The sequence below is a fragment of the Emys orbicularis genome, chromosome 1, assembly GCF_028017835.1.
Source record: "Emys orbicularis isolate rEmyOrb1 chromosome 1, rEmyOrb1.hap1, whole genome shotgun sequence".
Taxonomy (NCBI): Eukaryota; Metazoa; Chordata; order Testudines; family Emydidae; genus Emys; species Emys orbicularis.
Window position 1 is genome coordinate 26,754,391 of NC_088683.1, and position 22,024 is coordinate 26,776,414.

Below are 22,024 nucleotides of genomic sequence, written 5' to 3' on the forward strand. Positions count from 1 at the left end.
AGAAATTTTTACCTCATCTTCTCACCTGGTAAAAGTGTCAGGACATGTGGTTGTGGTTTCTAGGTAGGGCCCTACCAAATTCACAGCCATGAAAAATGTGTCATGGCCTGTGAAATCTGGTCTCCCTCCTCCCCCCCCCCCTTAAATCTGGTCTTTTTGTGCTTTTACCCCATACTGTACAGATTTCACAAGGAAGACCAGCGTTTCTCAAATTGGGGGTTCTGGCCCAAAAGGGAGTTTCAGGGGGATTGCGGTATTGCCACCCTTACTTCTCTGCTGCCTACAGAGCTGGGCGGCTGAAGAGTGGCAGCTATTGGTCAGATGCTCAGCTCTGAAGGCAGCACCCTACCAGCAACAGCACAGACATAAGGGTGCCAATACCATACCATGCCACCTTTACTTCTGTGCTGCTGCCTTCAGAGCTGGGCGGCCGCTGACTGAGGCAGCAGCACAGAAGTAAAGGTGGAAATTCCATACCAGGCCATCCTTACTTCTGTGGTGCTGCTGGCGGTGGCTCTGCCGTCAGAGCTGGGCTCCCTGCCAGCAGCCACCGCTGCCCATCTCTGAAGGCAGTCCCACCACCAGCAGCAGCGCAGAAGTAAGGGGAGCGGTACCGCAACCCCCCCTACAATAACCTTGCAACCTCCCATAACTCCTTTTTCTGTCAGGATCCCTACAATTACAGCACCATGAAATTTCAGATTTAAATAACTGAAATAATGAAATGTACAATTTTTAAAATCCTATGACAATGAAATTGACCAAAGTGGACCATGAATTTGGTAGGGCCCTATTGATAGGAGAAGGAGCTACCCACCATTTTAGTTTCAGTTATTTCTTCCCATGGACCCATCCTCTCCTACAAAGCTCAGCTTTATAGGCAGAGTTGAATCACATCTCCTAGTGACTCATTATCTGCTCTTTATTGACACTACAGCCCCAGTGATGTGCTGTGTCATTATTTATCTATGGACCATGTAGTAGCACGATATTTATATTTCCATGCCAAGGAGATCGCCATCCCTTCCATACTGAGAGTTAGCTGAAGCCGCTCTCAGGTTTCCTTCAATCACTGATTAGAGATACTGGGTCACAACCATCCTTTTTCCTTCATGGCCGCAGGCAGTCAGTTGCCCATTCTTTTCTGCAGTTAGAGTTATGAACATAATTATTTATAAAAACTAATAAATGAGGCATGACTGTTACTCAAATTCAGATTTTTTCTTCTCTCATGTGGTCAGCATTGGCCCTATTTCCTCCGGCGTTAGAGATCCTATTTTTCCAGCTTCCAGCAGGATTGTTTCTCTGACCAGAACTTCTAATCCCCTTCCTGCCTCCCAGTTACTCGCAGCACACACCACCTTATGCATGTCCTGGAAGTGCTACCTAGACACCTCATTCCTAGCCGTTAATCATTCTGAGAGCAGTGGAAATATTTAATGGGACAAGTTCCTAGCGGGTCCAATCCACTTCTTAAAGCAACCTTCATTGACACGCTTTATGTTTTTCCTGTGTGTTTTAATTTCCTGGTGATTTCAAGAGCTTGTTACAAGCTGTAATTCATGAATTCAAACAAAAAAATTTTTCCTGATATGACTTTGCTTAAAAACCAATTCTGCAGCCTTATGAAAAGTAGTCTGCATTTTTAGGCATCTATCTTGCCAAACATGACATAATAACATGCTTGGAAGTGGGACCCACATGCCTAAATCTTTGCAGAATCAGGGCCTTAGTGCATTGCTAGTTATTTAAGGAAGAGAGGTTTTTGTAATTTAGTTACAATGTAAAGTTTCAGTTTACACAAATGCTGGAATTAGCAGTGACTCATTTTTCAAGAAGCCCTGGGGAAGCTCAGCTGTTTGAGTTTCAGCACAGCCACAGTGACTAACACTGAAAATGACAGAGCTGATACCAATACAAAGATTTTTGATATGAAGGAATTTTCTTTATGATTTTGGAATTTAATAAAACCCTTCAATTTTATGAGTTACAGCTCCTTTAAAAAGCACCTCAAGATGTCTTCCACAGTTCAGCAGAATCTGCTTCCCAAATATATATGTACAGTACCTCGATCTTTCACTAATATGATGACTTACTGCATGCTTGTTAGTCTTGGCTTTAGAGAAAGTCTTTTTCCTGTATTTATAAGCTTTTTACTCAGCTGTTCTAAACTTACTAAGGATTCTTTGTTCTAACAATAGTAATATATCTTTGTCACTGGTTCTGTTAATTCTAATGATTGGTCCTAGGCTGTTCCTCCCCTTCCTTTAGGAATGGTACCTTCCAGTCTCTCCATGTGCATGAAAAGTGACAAGCATGGGTCCCCATATTTCTACTTATTGGGCCACCCTAAAGACACGGTTTGTAAACTCTGCATGTATATTATCATTCTCTAATATGCTTTTGTTTCACGCAACTGTTTTAACTGAGGCTTTTCCTACTTTTTCTTACATGCTAGCTTGTTCAGAGGCTCCTACTATATTGGACTGTTCTTAATAGCTGAGAACCTAATCAACTAAAGAGAATACCTATCTATTTTAGATCCTTAAGAATATATTTTCATTTCCTAGATGGGAGTGTAGCCCTGTAACTTCCACTGCTGCTAGTGGGAGAAGCCCGGCTATGTCCCTCTGAGAAGGTAGCCTCTTGTATTTGTAACAAAGATTTACACTATAACGACAACTTTCCTAGAAGAGTAACTAAAGTACTTAGAAGCCGATGCCATAGTTTTACCCCTTTCTGATGGTACTTGGCTCCCCAAAATACTGTTAATTTGAAGATGGAAGTTATATCTTGACCTAAAATAATGTTGCTGTGCTTTTGTTGCAACATTCTGTAGTAAAATTTCAAAAAAAAAAAAATGCTGATTCAGACGGCACAGCTTTGCACTCAGTTTCAAGTTATTTCCTTCATAAAGCAGGTCTTACTGCGTGGTTTGTTCAAAGTTACCAAATGCATAATATATAGTCACAACCCAGAAATGATACCTGAAAGGAAACATTTATTTTTCCTGGTTCATATTGATTGTGGTCATCAGAGAAATCTCAAAAGTAATCTCTGCTGGTACATTTAACAGTTATGGAAGTCTCTCACATAATAACTTTGTACAACGTAATATTTTCATTAAAACTGTGGCCTACTAGCAGAACAATCTAAAACACTTCAAGCAGAAAGGTTGGGAACAGAGAGGGAGATTTCCAAAGGTGCCTCACTGCCATTTGGGCCTTTGAAAATCTCCTCCAAATACTGTACATGGCCAACATTTCAGATCCTCTAACAATGTTCTCACAAAATATGCAGTCTCATTTGGGGTGAGGGGGTGTGAAGTGCAGTAGTCTGTTATTGTGCATGCAGATCAGTTACCCATCCTATTGTCCTTTGCAAATGCAGTTATCCAGTTTGTGTCCCCAAATGTGACTTTGCATCTACAAACTGATATACCCACATATTTTGCTGACACAGTTTTAGAGGCCCTTTGAAAACCATTGTACTAACAGATTTTACATTTGTATCCAGTTCTCAGATTTGTTTGAACGTCTGAGGTTGGGGGGGGTCTCAGTAAGGGAATTAATTTCTTAGTAGTGTGGAAATCAGAGCTGTACCATTTTACACAATCTGTTATCTCACCTCACTTCCGCTTCATGCTCATTGGCAAAGACAGTACAGGTCATCTTTCAAGATACTGAGAGGCGAGATCATGCAGACAGAGAGCTGCACTACATAGCTATATCAGATTCATCTGGTAAGTCTATATTCACAAATAGAGTGAGTTAGGTGACCTTGGCTCCACAATGAATACTATCTCATATAACCATGACTTTGCAGTGTGTGTATATATATATATATATATATGTATATATATATATACACACACACACACAAATTACTTTTTGTTGCTTTAGGTTAAGAAACTTGGGAAGGAACGTTTTTCCCTCCTAAAACTGGTAGATGTTGGCATCCTCTATCAGTGTATCTTAATTCAGTAGCACTCAGTAACTCAGCTATGGATGAATGGCTGCCGATGTTCTAATTATTATTTGGCCTTATTAGAACTTTTCTTGGAGCCAAAACTTGACAGAGACAGGGTGTCAGTCATCAACATAAAAAACTTTGTTGGATGGAATTTTCAGCTTCTATAACACATGTTTTTAAAACTTCCCGAAAATAATTTATAAAAGCTCTGCTCTAGGAATTCTTTTGGGGAAGTTCTATGCCCTCTGCTATACAGGAGGCTAGACTGGATGATCACAGTGGTCCCTTCTGCTCTTAGAATCTGTAAGTCTATGAAAATGAAAGTGAACTGAAGCTACCAGCACAGTTCATATAGTCCCTGAATAGCCATCAGGTGGTAACAACTTCCAATCACTTCTGTCTTGACCTATATTCAGACAAGGGACAGGGTTCCATTGCCTAGTCCTTCATTTACTCAGTCCCTTCAAAAAGCAACAAGGTGTGATATCAACTGACCGTCTTAGAAGCAGAAAGCTTGCTGTGGAAATTAACTAAGAAAGTACTGCTGTACTGCCATTTATTTTAATGTAATTAGTATTTCACTTAAACTATTTCTTAAAATCCACCTGTCTTTTCAGTTTCTATATTCAGGATATTTCAGCTTGCACATTTGTAACAGCCTAATGAATTTTTTTTTAAATTTAATATGGAGATATACCTATCTCATAGAACTAGAAGGGCCCTTGATAGGTCATTGAGTCCAGTCCCCTGCCTTCAAAGCAGGACCAAGTACCATCCCTGAAAATTTTTTGCCCCTGATCCATAAATGGCCCCCTCAAGGATTGAACTCACAACCCTGGGTTTAACAGGCCAATGTCAAACCACTGAGCTATCCCTCCTCCCTGTTATTAACTTAACATTAATAGCCAAGATATAATAGCTTTATATTTATTTGAAAAAAAAATTCTTATTGAATACAGTATTTTTGGGGCTCATCAAAAATTGCTTGCTTAGTAAAATTGAGCTGAATCACTGACTTGCTTTAACCGTGAAATCTAAAGCTCATAACAAGTAAATGAATTTCCTGGACTTTTCTTACTGCATGTGTAATTATAAGATCAGCTGCCCTGATGCCCTACAACAGTGGTCTCCAACCTTTTTATGCACAAGATCGCTTTTTGAATTTAAGTGCAACCCAGCATCTACCCCACCCCTTCCCTGAGGCCCCGCCCCTTCCCCGAGGCCCCACTCTGCTCGCTCTCCCCCACCATCACTCACTTTCACTGGGCTGGGGCAGGAGCTTGGGGTGCAGGAGGGGATAAGGGGTGCTGGCTCTGGGAGGGGGCTCAGGGCTGGGGTTGGGGTGCAGGAAGGGTGCAGGCTCCCGCCGGGCAGCACTTACCTCAGGTGGCTCCCGGTCAGTGGCGCAGTGGGGCTAAGGCAGGCTCCCTGCTTGCCCCGGGCCTACGCCACTCTTGGAAGAGGCCATCATGCCCCTGCAGCCCCTGTGGGGGGGCAGCACGTGGTTCCATACGCTGCCCCTCTCTGAAGGCACCGCCCCCGCAACTCCCATTGGCTGCAGTTCCCCATTCCCGGCCAATGGGACCTGCAGGGGCAGTGCTTTCAGGCAGGAGCAGCGCACGGAGACCCCTGCCTCTGTCTCTCCCCCAGGGCCTCAGGGGTGTGCTGGCCGCTTCCGGGAGCAGCGCATGGCCAGGGCAGGCAGGGAGCCTGCCTTAGCCCCGCTGCGCCACCGGACTTTTAGCGGCCGGAGACCACGATCGACTGGCAGAGGCTCCAGGATCGACCAGTCGATTGCGATCGACCGGCTGGTGACCTCTGCCCTACAAATACCGAAAGTCAAGTAAGTAAATGTCCAAGTGATTAAAAACTGATCTAGTGACTACATGTAATGTTAAAGTGTATGCCTATGCATCACAAAGTATTTTGAATCTTAGGGGGGGAAATGGCTTGATATGCTTTTTTCCCCTGGATTTTGCTGACCAGCATCCCTTTTAAAAAACACCGTGCATTTGGATAACCAAATAAACTATGCAGTATATAGACCCAAGTAACATACATAGAAACCTGACAGCTACGGCATAGGTGGTGAGTTTTAAGAAGGACTTGCAATGAGAGAGTGGTTGCAGGGAGGCCGTTCTAGGAAGGCTGGGCAGCACAAAAAGTAGGCAAGAGGACAAGCATGGGAGAAGGAGATAAATGGAGTAGACAGAAGGGAAGCAAAGACGGAACAAAGGAGCAAAAGGAGGAACGGCAGGAGACAAGATCAGAGACGTGAGCAGGATTGAATAGTGATGGGCCTTGAAGGGGACGCCCACGAGCTTGAATTTGATATGGAAATTCAAGCACATCAAAGTCAAGTTACACCTACCCTAGATATATATGTTGGGGGGCTTCTGATCCTCAGTGTGCCTTTTTTTTTTTTTAAAGTGGTGAGCCCTGTATTATCCATTGTGTAATACATGACAAAATTAGGAAGCTATGCTGTGTGTTTGCCTGCCTGGTATTGACTGTGAGCACAAAGCTAAACACCGCAGGTGTCTTCAACCACCTGAGGACTGCATGTGTCTAGTTCTTTACATGTTTAAAAGTTGTTACATTTGCATAGTACTTGGCTAATGAGTCTTGACTCGTACGGTTACATCAGATACCCATGCCTGTTGAGAGTACTAATCAGATAATCCAGTTCATTCTTTTGAAATGCCTGTCTTATAAATCTCTAGAGCTCAGTGTTGAATGGTATTGGGAACTTGAACTGTCCCATATATCAGACAACGATGGGAGAAGCAAAAATCAATAGGGTCATTTTGAAACAGTGCCCTTTCCTTATGCGACCACCTTGACTGAGTTGAGAACATTCATTCATATTCATGCTGCATTCCCAATAGCCATCCTCTTATTTCTAGCAACACCAACTTAATTTCAGGAACTTGTGGTGTGGAAAAAAGAGGGACTAACTAAATGAATCAAAATACTGGTTAATAAAATTGGCCTAAAACCATCAGGCAATTTGAATATGAGCTCCAAAAGGTTCTATCAGTTCTTAGACCTATGGGTAAAAACTATTCAAGGACAAAATTCAGTATTAAAATGTGTTTTACAAACAAATCCATAGCATTTAACAAATATGTAGCAGTTGATGAGAGAGGAGAACATTCTTCAGTTGGGAAAATGAAAGGTATTTATTGTCTGACTTATGTAACAGCAGATTTTATATTTTAAAAGATTTATTGCCCTTTTATATTGGTATTTTGTATCTTTCGCTACAGAACTGAAAGCATAAAATGCCATTTGGAGAGACAGAGAGATGGGGAACATGTTCATGGGTTTTGTGGCAGTATGTCTGATCTTCCAGAGAACTGCTACAGAGCCTTTATTTTTTGAATGTACAACTCCTGGAAGATAAATTCCAAAGTCAAAAGAGCAGCTCCGACTGCCTCTGTGACCTTGACCAAGTTACTTAAAACACTCATCCCCATTTTACAGATGGGTGAGGCAGGTTAGATAATATTTACTTACATACCTCGTGGGTGTGTTGTGAAGATGAATTAATGCTCAAAAACACTTTAAAGATGAAAAATTCTAATTAAAGTTTAAGTATTATTAGTTATTATATTATTATTATTATTTATTATTAAAGTAGAACCTCACTAATCCACACACATTATCATTCATATCAAAATTGGCAGTCCGTTTCCACATCTGAGCAGAGTTTTAATAAGAGTGCTGTACAGTGAGTTCTCTTGTTACTAAGCCTTAGTTATTTTTACATAATATGCTACAGTAGATTTGCTAGTACCGTATGAAGTGTATATGATCACAGCTAAATTACAGTAAATAAAATACATGACAAACCTTACCCTGGAGCTTTTATCCGTGGTTTGGTCACATAAACTGGCATCCAGACTCACCCACTCTGTAAGGAACAATAAAGTCCCAACTAAAGGTCTCTTCCTATCCCTTGTCTTGTTGTATTTGCTTGCTGTATTTCCAAGACACAAACTCAAAGCCAGAACAACTCAACTCCAATTACTGGGTAATAACCAACCAAGGCCTAGTCAGCTGGGAGGAGAGAGTTCACAGAGTTCCTTCCTCTACAATAACCTGTTCTGCACTAACTTCCTCTTTCCTTTTATAGCCTCACCCAGCTCAGCCATGTGACAGGAAGGAATCCAGTAACCCCTTACATGCTGGAGTGCCTTTGCACCTTGTCACTAGACACTTGCTGGATTTGGCAAATTAATAAGTAATTCGCAGTGGGTCACCCAGACAATAGCATAAACAAGAAAAATTATTCTTTATGTACAGCTTAATGAGTCCCCATATTCTGGTCAAAGATGCTTTCCCTCTCCTAATCCCTCCACGCATATTGTGTAAACATGCAGGCCATGATGACTCCTCCCCAGAAAGCCCCAGCACAGTTCCTATAATAAAAGTTCTGCAGACCATGTCTCTGTAGGTCACTGAATTAGCCAACTGTAGGGGCATCTAACTTCCACCCCATGCTGTCTCAGCTGGATGTAGGTTTTCTGGGAGGCGCTTATGTGTAGCACCTGGAAGAGTGGGGCCCAGTGGTCTGAATTTTCAAAAGTAACTAGTGATTTGGGGTGCCCAACTTGAGTCAATTTAAAGGGACTTGATTCTCAGAAAGTGCTGAGCACCCATCTCTATAAAACAGACCTCTTTCAGGTGTCTCAGGTTGGACACTTCACACCTTTGTGCATAAAAATGGAGGCTACGTCTCTGGAAAGACAATGGGCTTGTCTACGCAGTGTAGTAGTGTGCATAAGTGGGGTGTGAATTCTAATGCACACCAATGTGTTGTGCACTAACTGGCCTGTGTAGACCCTGCTGGCAAGCATTAAAAGTTCCCTAGTGTGTGTTAACATAGTATTGTTTGAAACAGGACTGCATTAATGTGCACTAGGGAACTTTTAGCATGCAGCAGCAGGGTCCACAGGTGCCAGTTAGTGCGTAACACATTGATGTGCACTGGAATTTACATCCCACTGATGTGCACTGCCATACCATGTAGCCAAGCCCAATGAGACAACTTACTGCTTGTCTGTACAGCTAAAGAGTGTTCACAGGTTGGGATGCAGTGTCTTGGATCCACTAGTCCGCTCCACATTCTCATTTCATAATATTATAAAAAATATTATAAAAATAACCCCTTAGTAAAATAGTCTTTAGCAACTAGAAACCAACAGTTTCCAAAAGCTTTGCAGAGGCATGTAGGAAGTACAAGTCAAGTCAACTGGGAAGGGAAGGCAGGCCTGTTTTCAAGAGTCCCAAGTGATCCTGTCTCCCCACTTTTGAAACTATCCCAATCTATTTGTGATCTTTTTCCCAACTGCTGGTTCCTTAGCCAACAGCAATGGAAGGATAGTTGAGTTCTTGACATCTGTCCTGGATCCAAATTCCATTGAAACTATAATTCTTAGCTTGAAAACCTTTCAAACAAATATACCGGTAACTATATTTTTAAAAACTCAGCAGCATGAGGTCACTGACACTTTTTCAATGCCATCTAGTAATTTTGAAAAACTTATTGGAACATATTGTTTGAACAAAGATGACTACAGAACATTTTATATACTGGAACAGTTTTGCAAGTGGAATTGTGTATACTACCCAGCTTTCTACGTGTCTGGGCTTTCAATCAATATTTCAGTTGTACATATAAACCATGTACTGAATATGAAAATGTTAAGATCACCCATTTACTGACTTCCCTCTCATTATACTGGTCTTTTTTTGCAGGAGACTCTGTCCGACATTATAAAGAAGAATTAGAAAATCTGACACCCTGATTAGCCGATAGCCTTAATAACTAACCTGATCATAGGTGCTGCTGTGAATCTTCAATTCCCAGTATCCTAGTTCTTGAAAGGTGTTCTCTTAGACCCCGGTTCAGCAGTCTACCCTATTCAGCAAAGCACTTAGGCACAGACTTAAGTGCTTTGTTCAGTAGGGATGGGCTTAAACACCCTGCTTTGCTGAACTGAGTCCTTAAATGGAAGTTAAGTGTGATCAGCACCTCACAGAAGGCACTCAGCACCTGGCAGGATCAGCTCATTTATTCAGCAACTCATACACTGTCCAAACACTGTAAGTTGAGGCTACTTTATTCAGCAAACTATGTCCCCAATATTAACCGCATAGCTCTAAGAATGACAGCTATTTATCGACCAGTCAAAATGTGAGACTTCCTAGTGCCTATTTTAGCTGCAATAATTAATAATTTTAATATTTAAAAATAATTAATGGTGTAGTATCGACCTCTTAAATTATTCACTCTATATAGAATGTTTTTTTCATTAATGCCACACATTTTATTAACATATGTATGAACAGTGTGGCTTAATGCTATTAATAAAAACTAATTTTTTTAATTATACAGTCATTTGTAATATAGCTCTCCTTGCTACGCCTCAGCTCTGGATGAGACCTGCTCTGGCTTCCAATAGCTCTTCCTCCATGGTCTGGCCACACTGAATAAAATGCTTTCCTTATTAAAGTGAATAAAGTATTATCACTTGACTAGCTCGTAGCCGGCCACGGTTAACTCATTGCCTTTACCAGACCAGGGGCTAGGAGAGTGGTCCCCTCTCTCTTTCATTGTAAAGTCCTTTGGAGTCCAGAAACCAGACAATATCCTCTTCTGGACTTGAAAAGAACTCTTCTCCTTATTCCTTTCAAAGCTGGTCTCTTTCTAGCAATCTCTAGGTTTAAAATACACATCAGTGATTTTCAAGTTAGATTCCTAACTCTCCAAAACTCTCAGGCAGTATATAAGAATAAGGAAATCAATGGGAAGTTTGCCTATGGGCACACAAGAGGGTCCTCAGCAAGGATGTGTGGGAGACTTCCTGTCTGATCTATTTTAGGACACATACCATTTTGTATCTAAATACAGGACAAAATTAAAAGTGGCATGAAGTGAATCCAAAAGGAAGCAACATCTGGCCATTCAATAATAATAAAGAGTCTGAAAGGAGCGATGGCAATAGGGCATGAAGGGAACTGGGATGCACCTAAATGAGGCATAGAGGGAGACTCTGGGGATTTTCTACAAACTAAGTGCTCCAAGCTTTCAATGCAGCTGTCTCCTTTATCAAGCCCCTTTTCCCACCCAGGTATAATTCCACACTCACAAGCCTCTTACGGACTTGCTGATACCTGCAGGAGGGAGCCCTGCTTTAAGGAGCCTCATGCAGAAATTATCCGCCAAACCCAATTCGAACCTTTGTCACGTATTAAAACAAAGAGAATTCCCCTGAAATCACTTTGTTCAAAAGAATTAAGATTGAATGTGTTTCACCCACCAAAAAATTACAGGCAACAAAAATTCCAAACACTACCAAGTCTGTAAATGAAAAATAAAGAGATCTAGCCACGTCCTCATTGTCATATAATCCTTCCTCTCTTGCCATCATCCTACTTGACTTACACTTTCCATCTAGGTTTAGCCTTGGCCCTGAAAATATGCAATAATATATGCACAAGTCAAAATTACTAGGAGAATATAAAAATCTTATACCTATTTACAATATACTAGAATACTAGAACACTGCACCACTAATCAATACAAAAAGTCAACACAGGATAGTTATTATAATTATCACTTATAAGGTCTATATAAAATTAGACAAGCTTGCACCAGGACATTTGCCACACATTTCGTAACACCAAACAGACCAATTATTTTATTTCTGCTCATAAAAACGTTCTTCTAGCCAACAGCACGTCATAACATAAAACCTATTGTACTCTGACAAAACTGAATGTAGCTTGGGACTACATTCCTCTCAATCTTTACTACCAATGGCAAAGCATGAATTCAGTATCATATTTCCATATACAGACTAAAGCAAGAGGGTAAAATTGAGGTTGCGTGGGTACTACAAACTGGGTGAGATGATAGTGTGTGAGTAGAGAATATATATATATATATAAAGAGCAAAGTCCCCACAGACCAGATATACCAAAGTAAAGTGTCACTAGCTCTTGCCCGCACAACAGATGTAAAACCTGCAGATAAATGAAGACAAAATACTAAAAAAACACCCTATCAGTGTGGGGGAACACTTTTCACAACATTATCACGCCATATCTGACCTCTCCGTCCTCAGCCTCAAAGGAAAGCTGCACAGCTTCAAAAGAGGAGCCTGGAAACTTAAATTCATAACTCTGTGGACACTAAAAATCATGGACTTAACAGCAACACTTGTTTTATGGCTCGTTACAACAATTTGTAACACACCCTACTGCCTTAATCGGCCACTTCATTTTAAGTGGTCTCCTGCAGCATGTGTGAACTCCTTATGTGTAACAATCTGTCATATCTTGTATTTTGCTTAGACACTCTGGTTACCGCCTCCAGACCAGAAGAAAGAGCTCTTTGAAGCTCGAAAGCTTGTTGCTTCCAGTTCTCAGTGGTGGCAGATGAAAGAACAAAGAGCAATGGTCTCAAGTTGCAGTGGGAGAGGGCTACGTTGGATATTAGGAAACACCATTTCACTAGGAGGATGGTGAAGCACCGGAATGGGTTACCTATGGAGGTGGTGGAATCTCCATCCTTAGAGATTTTTAAGGCCCGGCTTGACAAAGCCTTGGCTGGGATGATTTAGTTGGTGTTGGTCCTGCTTTGAGCAGGGGATTGGACTAGATGACCTCCTGAGGTCTTCCAACCCTAATATTCTATGATTCTAAGGCTTCCCAAACCATCCAAAACTCAAAGTGCGGAACCTTTGAGTCATTTACTTCAGTAACTAAAAAAAGTTGTGATTTCAGTAGCTGTGAAAATTCCAAGACAGATCATTAAAGTGAGTTGAAAGATCTACCCTAAAGAACATGAAACACAAGCTGCAGGAGACCAAAGCAATCAAGAACATAACAGGCATTCCAAGATATAACAATAAAGGGCCAGATTCATGCCAGATGTAATTCCACTGACTTGTATTGAGATACACACCAGGGATAAGTCTTCCCTATTTTCTTTATTAGCTGCATCTGTAAGAATTAAGTTTGTCACCTTCTGGCAATATGTAATTTCAGATGTAAAAGAGTAAAATATGACGTACCACATTTTGATTTTATCGACCAGTTCTTTGATTCACTAGCACTTTGTCACAGAGATGAAAAACAGATGCAAAGACATTTTGGGAACTATTTAGTTCCTATTTCTGAAAATACCAAAGCTTACAAATACTGTTAATTATTCATGTAATTTGAATATTAGAGGCACTGCAATTTTATTTTACTTCTGTAATAAAATGCAAATAATTATTTTTTATATTTCATCAGGCAGGTTTTTATTATTATTATTAGTGCTATTATTGAACATTAAAAGGACTTAACACTAGCACTTTAAAGTTAAATTCAACTGATTAAAAATCCCAGGTTATTGGTAAACCATTGACTCATTATTTAAAACAGTTGAGACCCAGTGGGTGTATGTCTGCAGCCTTACTATCCTGGGCTGCAAGCTTGGCAGAGATTATAAACTGAGCAAGGTTAGAGCTAATCAGGATTTGGATGGGCAACGTCTAATGAAAACTTGAGGTGTTAGGAAAGTGATATTGGTTAATCAGTAGATGACACTCTTCTCTCTGATTTAGTACTAAGCCAGTGCCCCCAGCAAATTATGCAAGGGCACTGTTCTGTAGAAGGTACCATCTTTTTGTTTAGCTGGAAAATTGCAGTCCCGACCTGTAATTGTTGTCATGGTTACAGAGTGGTCAGAAAAAAAATGGGCACCAGGTGTGGGATTAGACCTGAATTAGGAGAGGAACACACACACACACACACACACACTTCATATGTTTGGCTCCACTGCCAAAATATCATCAAAACATCTTTAGCCAGAAAGTTTCCTTCCTCCTACTTCTCTCAAGTCACTATTCCCCAAAACGACTGTCTAGTATCTCTTCCCCCATAGATGTAAACTCTCCTTTGATTTCAATGGGAGTTAGGCACCTAAATACCTTTGAGGATGTGGGACTCAGTCACCACTCTACTATGTTCATGTGACTGCAATTTGTTACATAAGTGAATGTTTCTAGCTAGACATGCTCAGTTCCTGCACATGACAGGATCTCTGCTCACATGGTGGAGGTGGTGAAGACTGGGACTCCACCAAAAAGCACCTGCTAACATACCAACTGGGATGCAAGTGCAGTAACTCATGACATTCCCAGTTCATCTACTCTATTTACAGTATTAGTTCAAAGGAGATTTTCCAAAACACAGATGAGAGAGGCACCATTAACGTTCAATGGGCATTGGAAACTGACTGTTCTTTGTACCGTTGGAAAGTTCCCGCTTAACTCATTTCCTCCTTTTTGTCACGTTAAAAATCTCATGGCACTTTCTTTTCTTTCCTTTTCTGGCCATTGTAAGAGTGACAGCCTTAGTATTCTAGTCACATTGTAATATGGGTAGTTATAATCCTGCCTAAATCCCCTTCCCCCCTTGCAGTTTCAACTGAACATGCTATTCTTTTGTTCTTTTCATAAACTTGTATTTCATAGATTGTTAAACAGCCGCCATTTTCTACCACAGATGTGGCTGCATTTCAGTGGAGTGTGGAAGGGAATGAAAGTATATCTTTGTATATAGTTTTAAATGTTTGTAATATGCTTTCAGATCCTTTGGAATGAAAGTTGCTAAATAATAGGTTATATTTATAACTACCACCACAGACTAAGGCCTGGTCTACACTACCCGCCTGAATCGGCGGGTAGAAATCGACCTCTCGGGGATCGATTTATCGCGTCCCGTCAGGACGCGACAATCGATCCCCGAATCGACGCTCTTACTCCACTAGCGAAGGTGGGAGTAAGAGCCGTCGACGGGAAGCCGCGGAGGTCGATTTTGCCGCCGTCCTCACAGCGAGGTAAGTCGGCTGCGATACGTCGAATTCAGCTACGCTATTCGCGTAGCTGAATTTGCGTATCTTAAATCGACCCCCCCCTGTAGTGTAGATGTAGCCTTAGTTTGTATCTGTAAAATGTCTTGACGTTAAAGCAAGGACCTGATGCTTCAGACACATTACCAAATTCCTCTAGAATCTAACCATGACCTCAGAAAGGAGATGGGGTGGAGAGGAGAAAGAGAGAGAGTAAAATAATTAATTTGGTAGCGCTAAAGCATAAAATTTTGCATATTTCATATTTATGTTTGTTATGGAAAAGCAATCATCTTAGTGATGGTTGAACAAGCTCAAAGAAACCATTATGTTTGCACACAGCTCTTAAAAGGTTTTTCTTTTGAGCGGCAAATTACTTTACATTACTGCCCTTTGATCTACCCTAGAATTTTGATATTTTCCCATAACATTCTAACACTAGGGGAAAACTATATTTAAATACCACTGCATCAGTATTCTCTTTGTTAGTCAATTCCATGTTGCAACAACAATGGCTTGCTGCCAGCATTTACCGAGACTGAAGGGTGCTTTTTTCTGCATAATTTCGTCTCATTTAAAAAGAAAAAGAAGTGGGGGGGGGAACAGGTTCCGTCTCAAAATGACGATGTTTAGAGACAATAACAATCAGTTATTGTTCTCACGTTCTTCCTCAAACATAATACATTTCCCCAAAATATAAACTGGGGGATTTACTATGTATAGGGATCTTTTGTGATATAGTCAGACTGGAAATTATTTTCTTAGGGCATTTCAAATTCCCCTTATAGTAGTGGTCTTAAAAAATGGATGCACACATTCCATTGTGAAAAAAAACAATATAAATAAATTTCAAGCAAAGGGCCCAATCATGCAGTTCTTACACAGGCAAAATGTCCATTAAGGTCTCCCTGCAAGTAGTACTTCTAGGCCCAGGAAGTGGGAAATACCAGTGACGTTATACATTCTAACTTGGCAGCTAATGTAATTGTTCATATAATTCACCTGTATTCACTTTTAGCAGTGGAGGAGCCAAACTGTTGAAAAAATTGGCATGTTATAAAATCTGTCACTCTAGGCATAAAATTTCCATTAGTCTTCCATGATGCAATCACGGATAAAGAAAGTAAACAGGAGAGTCACTTCAGTGTAAGCTTCCATTTTGGTTATTGACTGTACAAAATCTTTACCTGTCTGCAAAAATCCCATGTGAGCTAAAGAGAGAAATGTCAAGGTTTCAGTCTTAACATGAGTCTTGCAAGCAAAAGTTACATCAGCATGTAATGTAGTGATCCGTGCCTGCCCTACTGCACACCAGCAGCTCTCAGCAGCTGAACAAAGCCAGGGACTGGAGTGGAGACTTTCTAGCGCTACAGGAAGTATTGTTGGTGTTTCAGGAGGCAGCCCTTGGCTACGTCAGTATTTGATACATTGCCAGGCATGGTGCTGGGAGCAATGTTCTGTTGCAACTGCAGCCTTTAGAAAGAGAGAAAATTGAGGTCCTGCCCATTTGGGGTCATTAAAGATTCTACGGCATTTTTAGCAAGAGTTAGGAGAGTGACTGATGACATCCCTGGCCAGAGTCTGATTTGGGTAACTACTGAGAATGGATGAACAGGCTCAGAGTAATAAGAAATCCATGCATATACCAGACACCAATGCTTCACCTAAAACTCAAACTGAACTACATTCAACCCTTTACACGGGTCTGACATGTTTGGGTAAGGGATCTTGGGGAATGACTGGGAGCAGCAGAGTGTGTTTTGGGGCTCTCTCTGCAGGATTCCTAGCTGGTTGTAAATCTTCTTGGGGGACAGCTCAGAGAACATTTACCCCCTGTCCCCTGACTACCGGGTCCCCTCTATTTTCAGAGGGCTACCCAGCAGGCCCACTCACCCCTTGGTCCCTTTCCCTCTGGGTGTTTTGGAACAGGTGATAGGCCTGCGGCCACTGCGCTGTATCATGGGGAGCAAGTGATTAGCCCATCCACCCTGTTTTTGACAGGTAGCGAACTGGTTCAGTCCTCAATAGGGGCAGGTGATTTGCAGGGGCTGACACAGTCTTGTACTGTGGCAGCTAGATCACTCCACTCAATCATATTGCTGCTGGCCCGTCCTATTTTTACTGCTCTGGAACTGATCGCCCCCAAGGACGTCGTTTACTGTCACGTGAGATTAGGGATTTCAAAATAGCCCAGACCGCTCTGCTACCAGTCAGTGAAGTTCAACAATGCCTTTAATTTGGGGGGTGGTGTGGATATGCGTTACAATTGGCAAGAGCACAATTATAGTTGTTTCTCTGTTTCCTTTTTACATCCTGCCCCCACAGCTGACTTCAGTGGTGTTGCGTGGATATTAAAAAAGGGCAAAATTTGACTTTTTTCCAGAGCTTTCTAATTTTGATATGAACTTGGCACAGAGGATCTTTACTTGAAAAGTTTTTCCCCCACTAATTCCTTGGGAGAAAAAATTGGTTCAGGTAGATCTATGGTGTAAGCAGGAGGGAAAAAAATCAGAGGGTTACCATTTTAAGCTATAGTTTTTGCACTAAAATATTTCAAAAAATTACTTGGACTTAAGTGAAATTTAGCTAGTGATTTAAGTATAACAGGATCTAATAGGCTGCAGCTATTTTTAAAGAGTCAAGCGGTGATGCACTGCTCCTTGTTCCCAAACATGACTCCCGTTAACTCTATTGGGAGTTATAGAGCAGTATTAAGCAACAAATTAGCCCATAGATGTCTGGAAGAGGCCACTGAGACTGTGCAGCACTAGCTTTTCATAGGCAAATTCATGAGAGCTGAGAGGCCTGAAAAGTTGAGCCCTCCTTTTATTAGTGTGAGGGGTTTTAAAATTCAGTGGAGACCCTGGCCCCAGTTAGAATCCAAGCCCAAAGTGTGTTTGCCTTACCCAGAATTTGCACTTTTGACGTTTCAAATGCTATTTTTCCCCAGATATGCTCATGGTGCAAAAGCACGACTGGCACCAGATGGGAAAATAAATATCTCCTCAGCTGGTCATGCTGCTCCCTCTCATTACATCACCCACCTCAATATTGTCTCCTCTATTTTTACCTGCAACAGAAATAAATAATTAAGCAGGCTGCTTCTGTTAAGCGTACGGTCTCCATAGAGTAAGTCGTTACATCCCAGACTGAAGCATAAAGCACATTTCACTTTTCACACTAATGTGCATCCTCATGATGATTTGAAACTGGCCACAACGTTACTTAGGAAAAAGAAATGTTGTCGATTTTTAGGAATAGTTCAGATATGTAAGTGCTGCCCTTCCGAAGCCCAGACTTAACCCTCAGTCAGGAGATAACATTTTCTCCGTAATAAACATGCATTTATGAAATGGAAAAGAACATGATGCCTCTGGGTTTCTTTGTGGCTCAGCATATCCTAAGTACCATCTATCTTAAGAAAATGGGATCTACAGAATCTATCCAAATTCTATTGAGGCAGAGTAACTGAGACAAAGTCAAGGGTAATAGCCAAGACTTTCCAGAGCCTGTATGTCTTTGCATAAGGCAGAACACTGTAGATATGCTTTCAGAATAATAGGGCCCTAGACATTGCAATAGTATAGTTGTTTAGAAAAAATTGGATTTGATCGATGACGTGGTCTGGCCTACAAATTTCTGCTGATTGTTGTATGCTTGTAGGGATACGTATAATAGATAGCAGAAAGGCCTCTTTGTTTGTACTTTGAGAGCGAAATTATATGGCTCACTAAGCAATCCACTATAATGGCTCAAAAATGCATTTTGATTTCACCAGTATATGTCATTATTATTATACTTTTAATATACGCAAAGAAAAGTTAAACCTATATCAACGCACTTGATATTTTCAGTACCAAATCCCACAGTTCTTACTCAGGCAAATCTCTTGATGTCATTTCTACTGCCCACATCCATTGATTTCAATGGGAGTTTTGCCCACTAAGGGCTGCCGGATTTAGGTCCAGTATGGGTTTTGGATATTGTAACTGATGTTTGAAATATATGGTCCAAATTATGTGAATAATTCCTTAACTCCCTTCTCTTTGTTGTTATAACAGACGAACCAAACTCCTGGAGTTCTCTCTCTGCCACCTCCCCAGGTCTGCCGGAAATAGCTATTTCCCTCGATGACATAATTTCACCATTATCTTCATCACATCTAGCCCCACTCTCTGACCCTTCTCACCAGATAAACCCAGAACCAAGATGGGATATCAAGAGGGAACATGATGTAAGAAAACCAAAGGAGCTTTCGTCAAATGGCCACAAAAAGAAAAGGTTAGGAGAGCAAAGAGAAAGGTCAGCAAGTCCTAAAAAGGTAGACAGGACAAAGCATGAAGAGGCTTCTAGGAAAGGATACTCAGAAGGCAAAAAAAAGACCACTGGTGGTGGCAGGCCCACCTCCGAAAGTAAGGCAGTGGGACAGAGTGTTACGATCGAGGCTGGAGCAAGAGAGCATGTATGTGCCGGAATCAGTGACGAACATCTTGGGAGATCCAAGAAGCCAGAAAGCAAGAAAGATGGATTTCTCAGTATGAAAGAAGATTACAGATCTGGAAATACCACTGAGAAGAAATCAGCTGCAGCTTCTGAACATGTCAAGCTTGATTTAGTTGGTGCTACAAAGACGTACAGTAGCAATAGCTGCAGCTCACATGGAAGTGATATGGACCAGAACAAGAGGGACCCTGATGGGAAACCCAGTGAGTTCCCCAGGAAGGGACATCTCCATTCCATTAACACGCGCAGCATCAACAATACAGTTCGGAAGGCAACTGTCTCACCAGGCCCATGGAAAATTCCTGGCTCGGATAAGCTACCTAGTGTACTAAAGTCTGGCACGTCTGCCATGAGCAGATAAATAAGTGAACTGTTGCCCTCTAACTGTTTCACACTGATGCAAAACATACTTCTTAGCTTCTGTCTCACATTGATTTATTTTAATTTATTTTAACTCTCACACATATACACAAAACACTGAGGAATGGAAACATTAATGTGTAATTCCATGACAATGTGCACAATGTCTAATAAGTTCAAGCAGCATATAGTCAACATGGAGATTTAAAACTGACCCTAAAGTCCCCAGTTCCATTTTAGGGACTTTGGCAGCTATGGAAGAAACCAAAACAATACGAAGGACAATACGTCAGAGAAGGACAGTGCAGTGTAGCTTTAGTATTTTTATTCCACTGCATGAAGGACTTGGATTTAGTTAAAACTTTATATCAAGGAACTGGAACAAGTTAGAGCAATCACAAACTGGAACATCGCCTTAAATAAAACTGCACGAAGCAAGCTGAAACTGAGAAAGGATATTTTAACTGAGCAAAGATGTTGTAAATACATTGTTCTCAACATATCTAGACAAGGGTTGAAGGGTTTCTTTGAAACTATACGCCCATGACATGTCTCCATTGTTAACAATTTGGAATAGTCCACATGATACCCAGCAGCATAGTTTACTTCATGTGTTGAGTTGGATGAGTTGGGGAATCTAGTGGATTAGTTGGTGTGATAGCATTTCTACTGCCATTTTGTGAACAAACCATATTTCTGTACATTGGAAAGGAGTTAGGGTGCAGTTGTAGTTGCAAATTATCCTCAAAAGCGATTTACCACAGGTTCCCCTAATATTACAAGTAGCACAGAAACCTCAATTGGGCAAGCTCAAAACTGAGACTTACAGTTACAAGACCCAGGATGATTCTTAAAAGAAAAAAAAGCTGCAGTTTCCTTAAAAAAAGGTCTCTCTCTCCCACAGAAAACAATAACTTTGCTTATCAACAGTGCTATATTTCATACATCTGTACAGACTTTAGTTAAGGCATCTTTAAGTTTTGGCAGATCAGACCCTTTTAATGCACACACTAACACAGATGAGACTTGTTTCCAAGATAAAAGTTCTTAGTTCATTATATTTTCATCAGAGGAATTTTCTCTGTCTTTTATTTCCATCTTACTTGTTTCTCTGTCTCGAATTTCAAGTCTCAAGTCCACCTTCCTGGGGAAGGATTCCAAATTCCATGAGTCACCATTCTGTCCCCAGTAGGTTTCTTGTTTTGCCAAAAAGCTCTGGATAATAATACACTGGTTGTTTAAAAAATGTTGATGCTATTTTCCAGAAATAGATAGACATCAGTACGCTAGCAAACGCTGATTTTCATGTGCTCTGCTCAAGAGTCACATTGAGATCATCATTATCCAAACAGGTCAGCACATAACTATATGTCTCATACACTGCACTAGACTCATTCTCCCCTTAGAATGTGCAGGCATGTTTCTTCCTGTCAAACTATTTAAAAAGTCTCAAACAAAGGATTTTGCAGCTTTTAAAACCTTTTTTTAAGAAAAACTCCATTTATCATATTTAAAAAAGCACAAATCCATGTAGCTGTTGACAACTTTTATTTAATTAAAAAAAAATCTTTATCCCCTGAACTAGAAATCCAATATAATTTGCCATTAATTTATTTAATTGGATTTTGGACAATGCTTCAGTAGTGTAGATGCACGTCCCGGTATCTTATTTTCTATGTGTAAAGAAACAAATCATAAAACCTGAAAAACAATTGAGATTATGCTTGCATAAACTCTAATTTGCACAGTTCACAGCTACTCCTTGTGCAGTAATTGCTTTATGCGGCTGTAATCGATAACCTGTGAAGACAGCACATCATCTAAACCCCATTCCAAATAATATTTCTGTGTAGTGTTAGCTGTGAATTTACCCTGTACAGCTCTATCTCTATAAATATAATTCCATGTATTAATAGTCACAGAAAGGCTGTAAGTGAGCAACTATTTTTATGAAACGCACCACTATGGATAAATTAACTTTTACAGAAATCTTGTTTACTGTATGATAATCTAAACCACTGTCAAATAAAATATATATATCCAAAAATCTTTTTTTCAACTGTACATACTGTGTATTAATTTTGAGTGGGTTTTTTAAGTGGGCTACCAAGAAATAAATGTTTGCATGCACTGGACTGGAAATAACACACAGTTTCACTATGCAAAACATCTTGCCATTTTGATTTTTTATTCAGAGGAAAAATACAATTTCTGAATTAAAATGCAGGCAGCCAGTACAGATACCATAAAGAAAATTTATTTTGTATGTCTATATTT

At 40.6% G+C, this 22,024-nt stretch overlaps 1 protein-coding gene across 1 annotated transcript in view; it reads left to right on the top strand.

Annotated features, from left to right (window-relative positions):
• MAGI2 (membrane associated guanylate kinase, WW and PDZ domain containing 2) overlaps positions 1–19,748 on the top strand; it is a 1,116,794-nt gene extending 1,097,046 nt beyond the window's left edge. The window contains exon 22 of the mRNA XM_065403425.1: positions 18,946–19,748. Within this exon, the coding sequence (XP_065259497.1) occupies positions 18,946–19,748 (803 nt within the window). The remainder of the gene's footprint in view (positions 1–18,945) is intronic.
• The last annotated feature ends 2,276 nt before the right edge of the window (positions 19,749–22,024 follow it).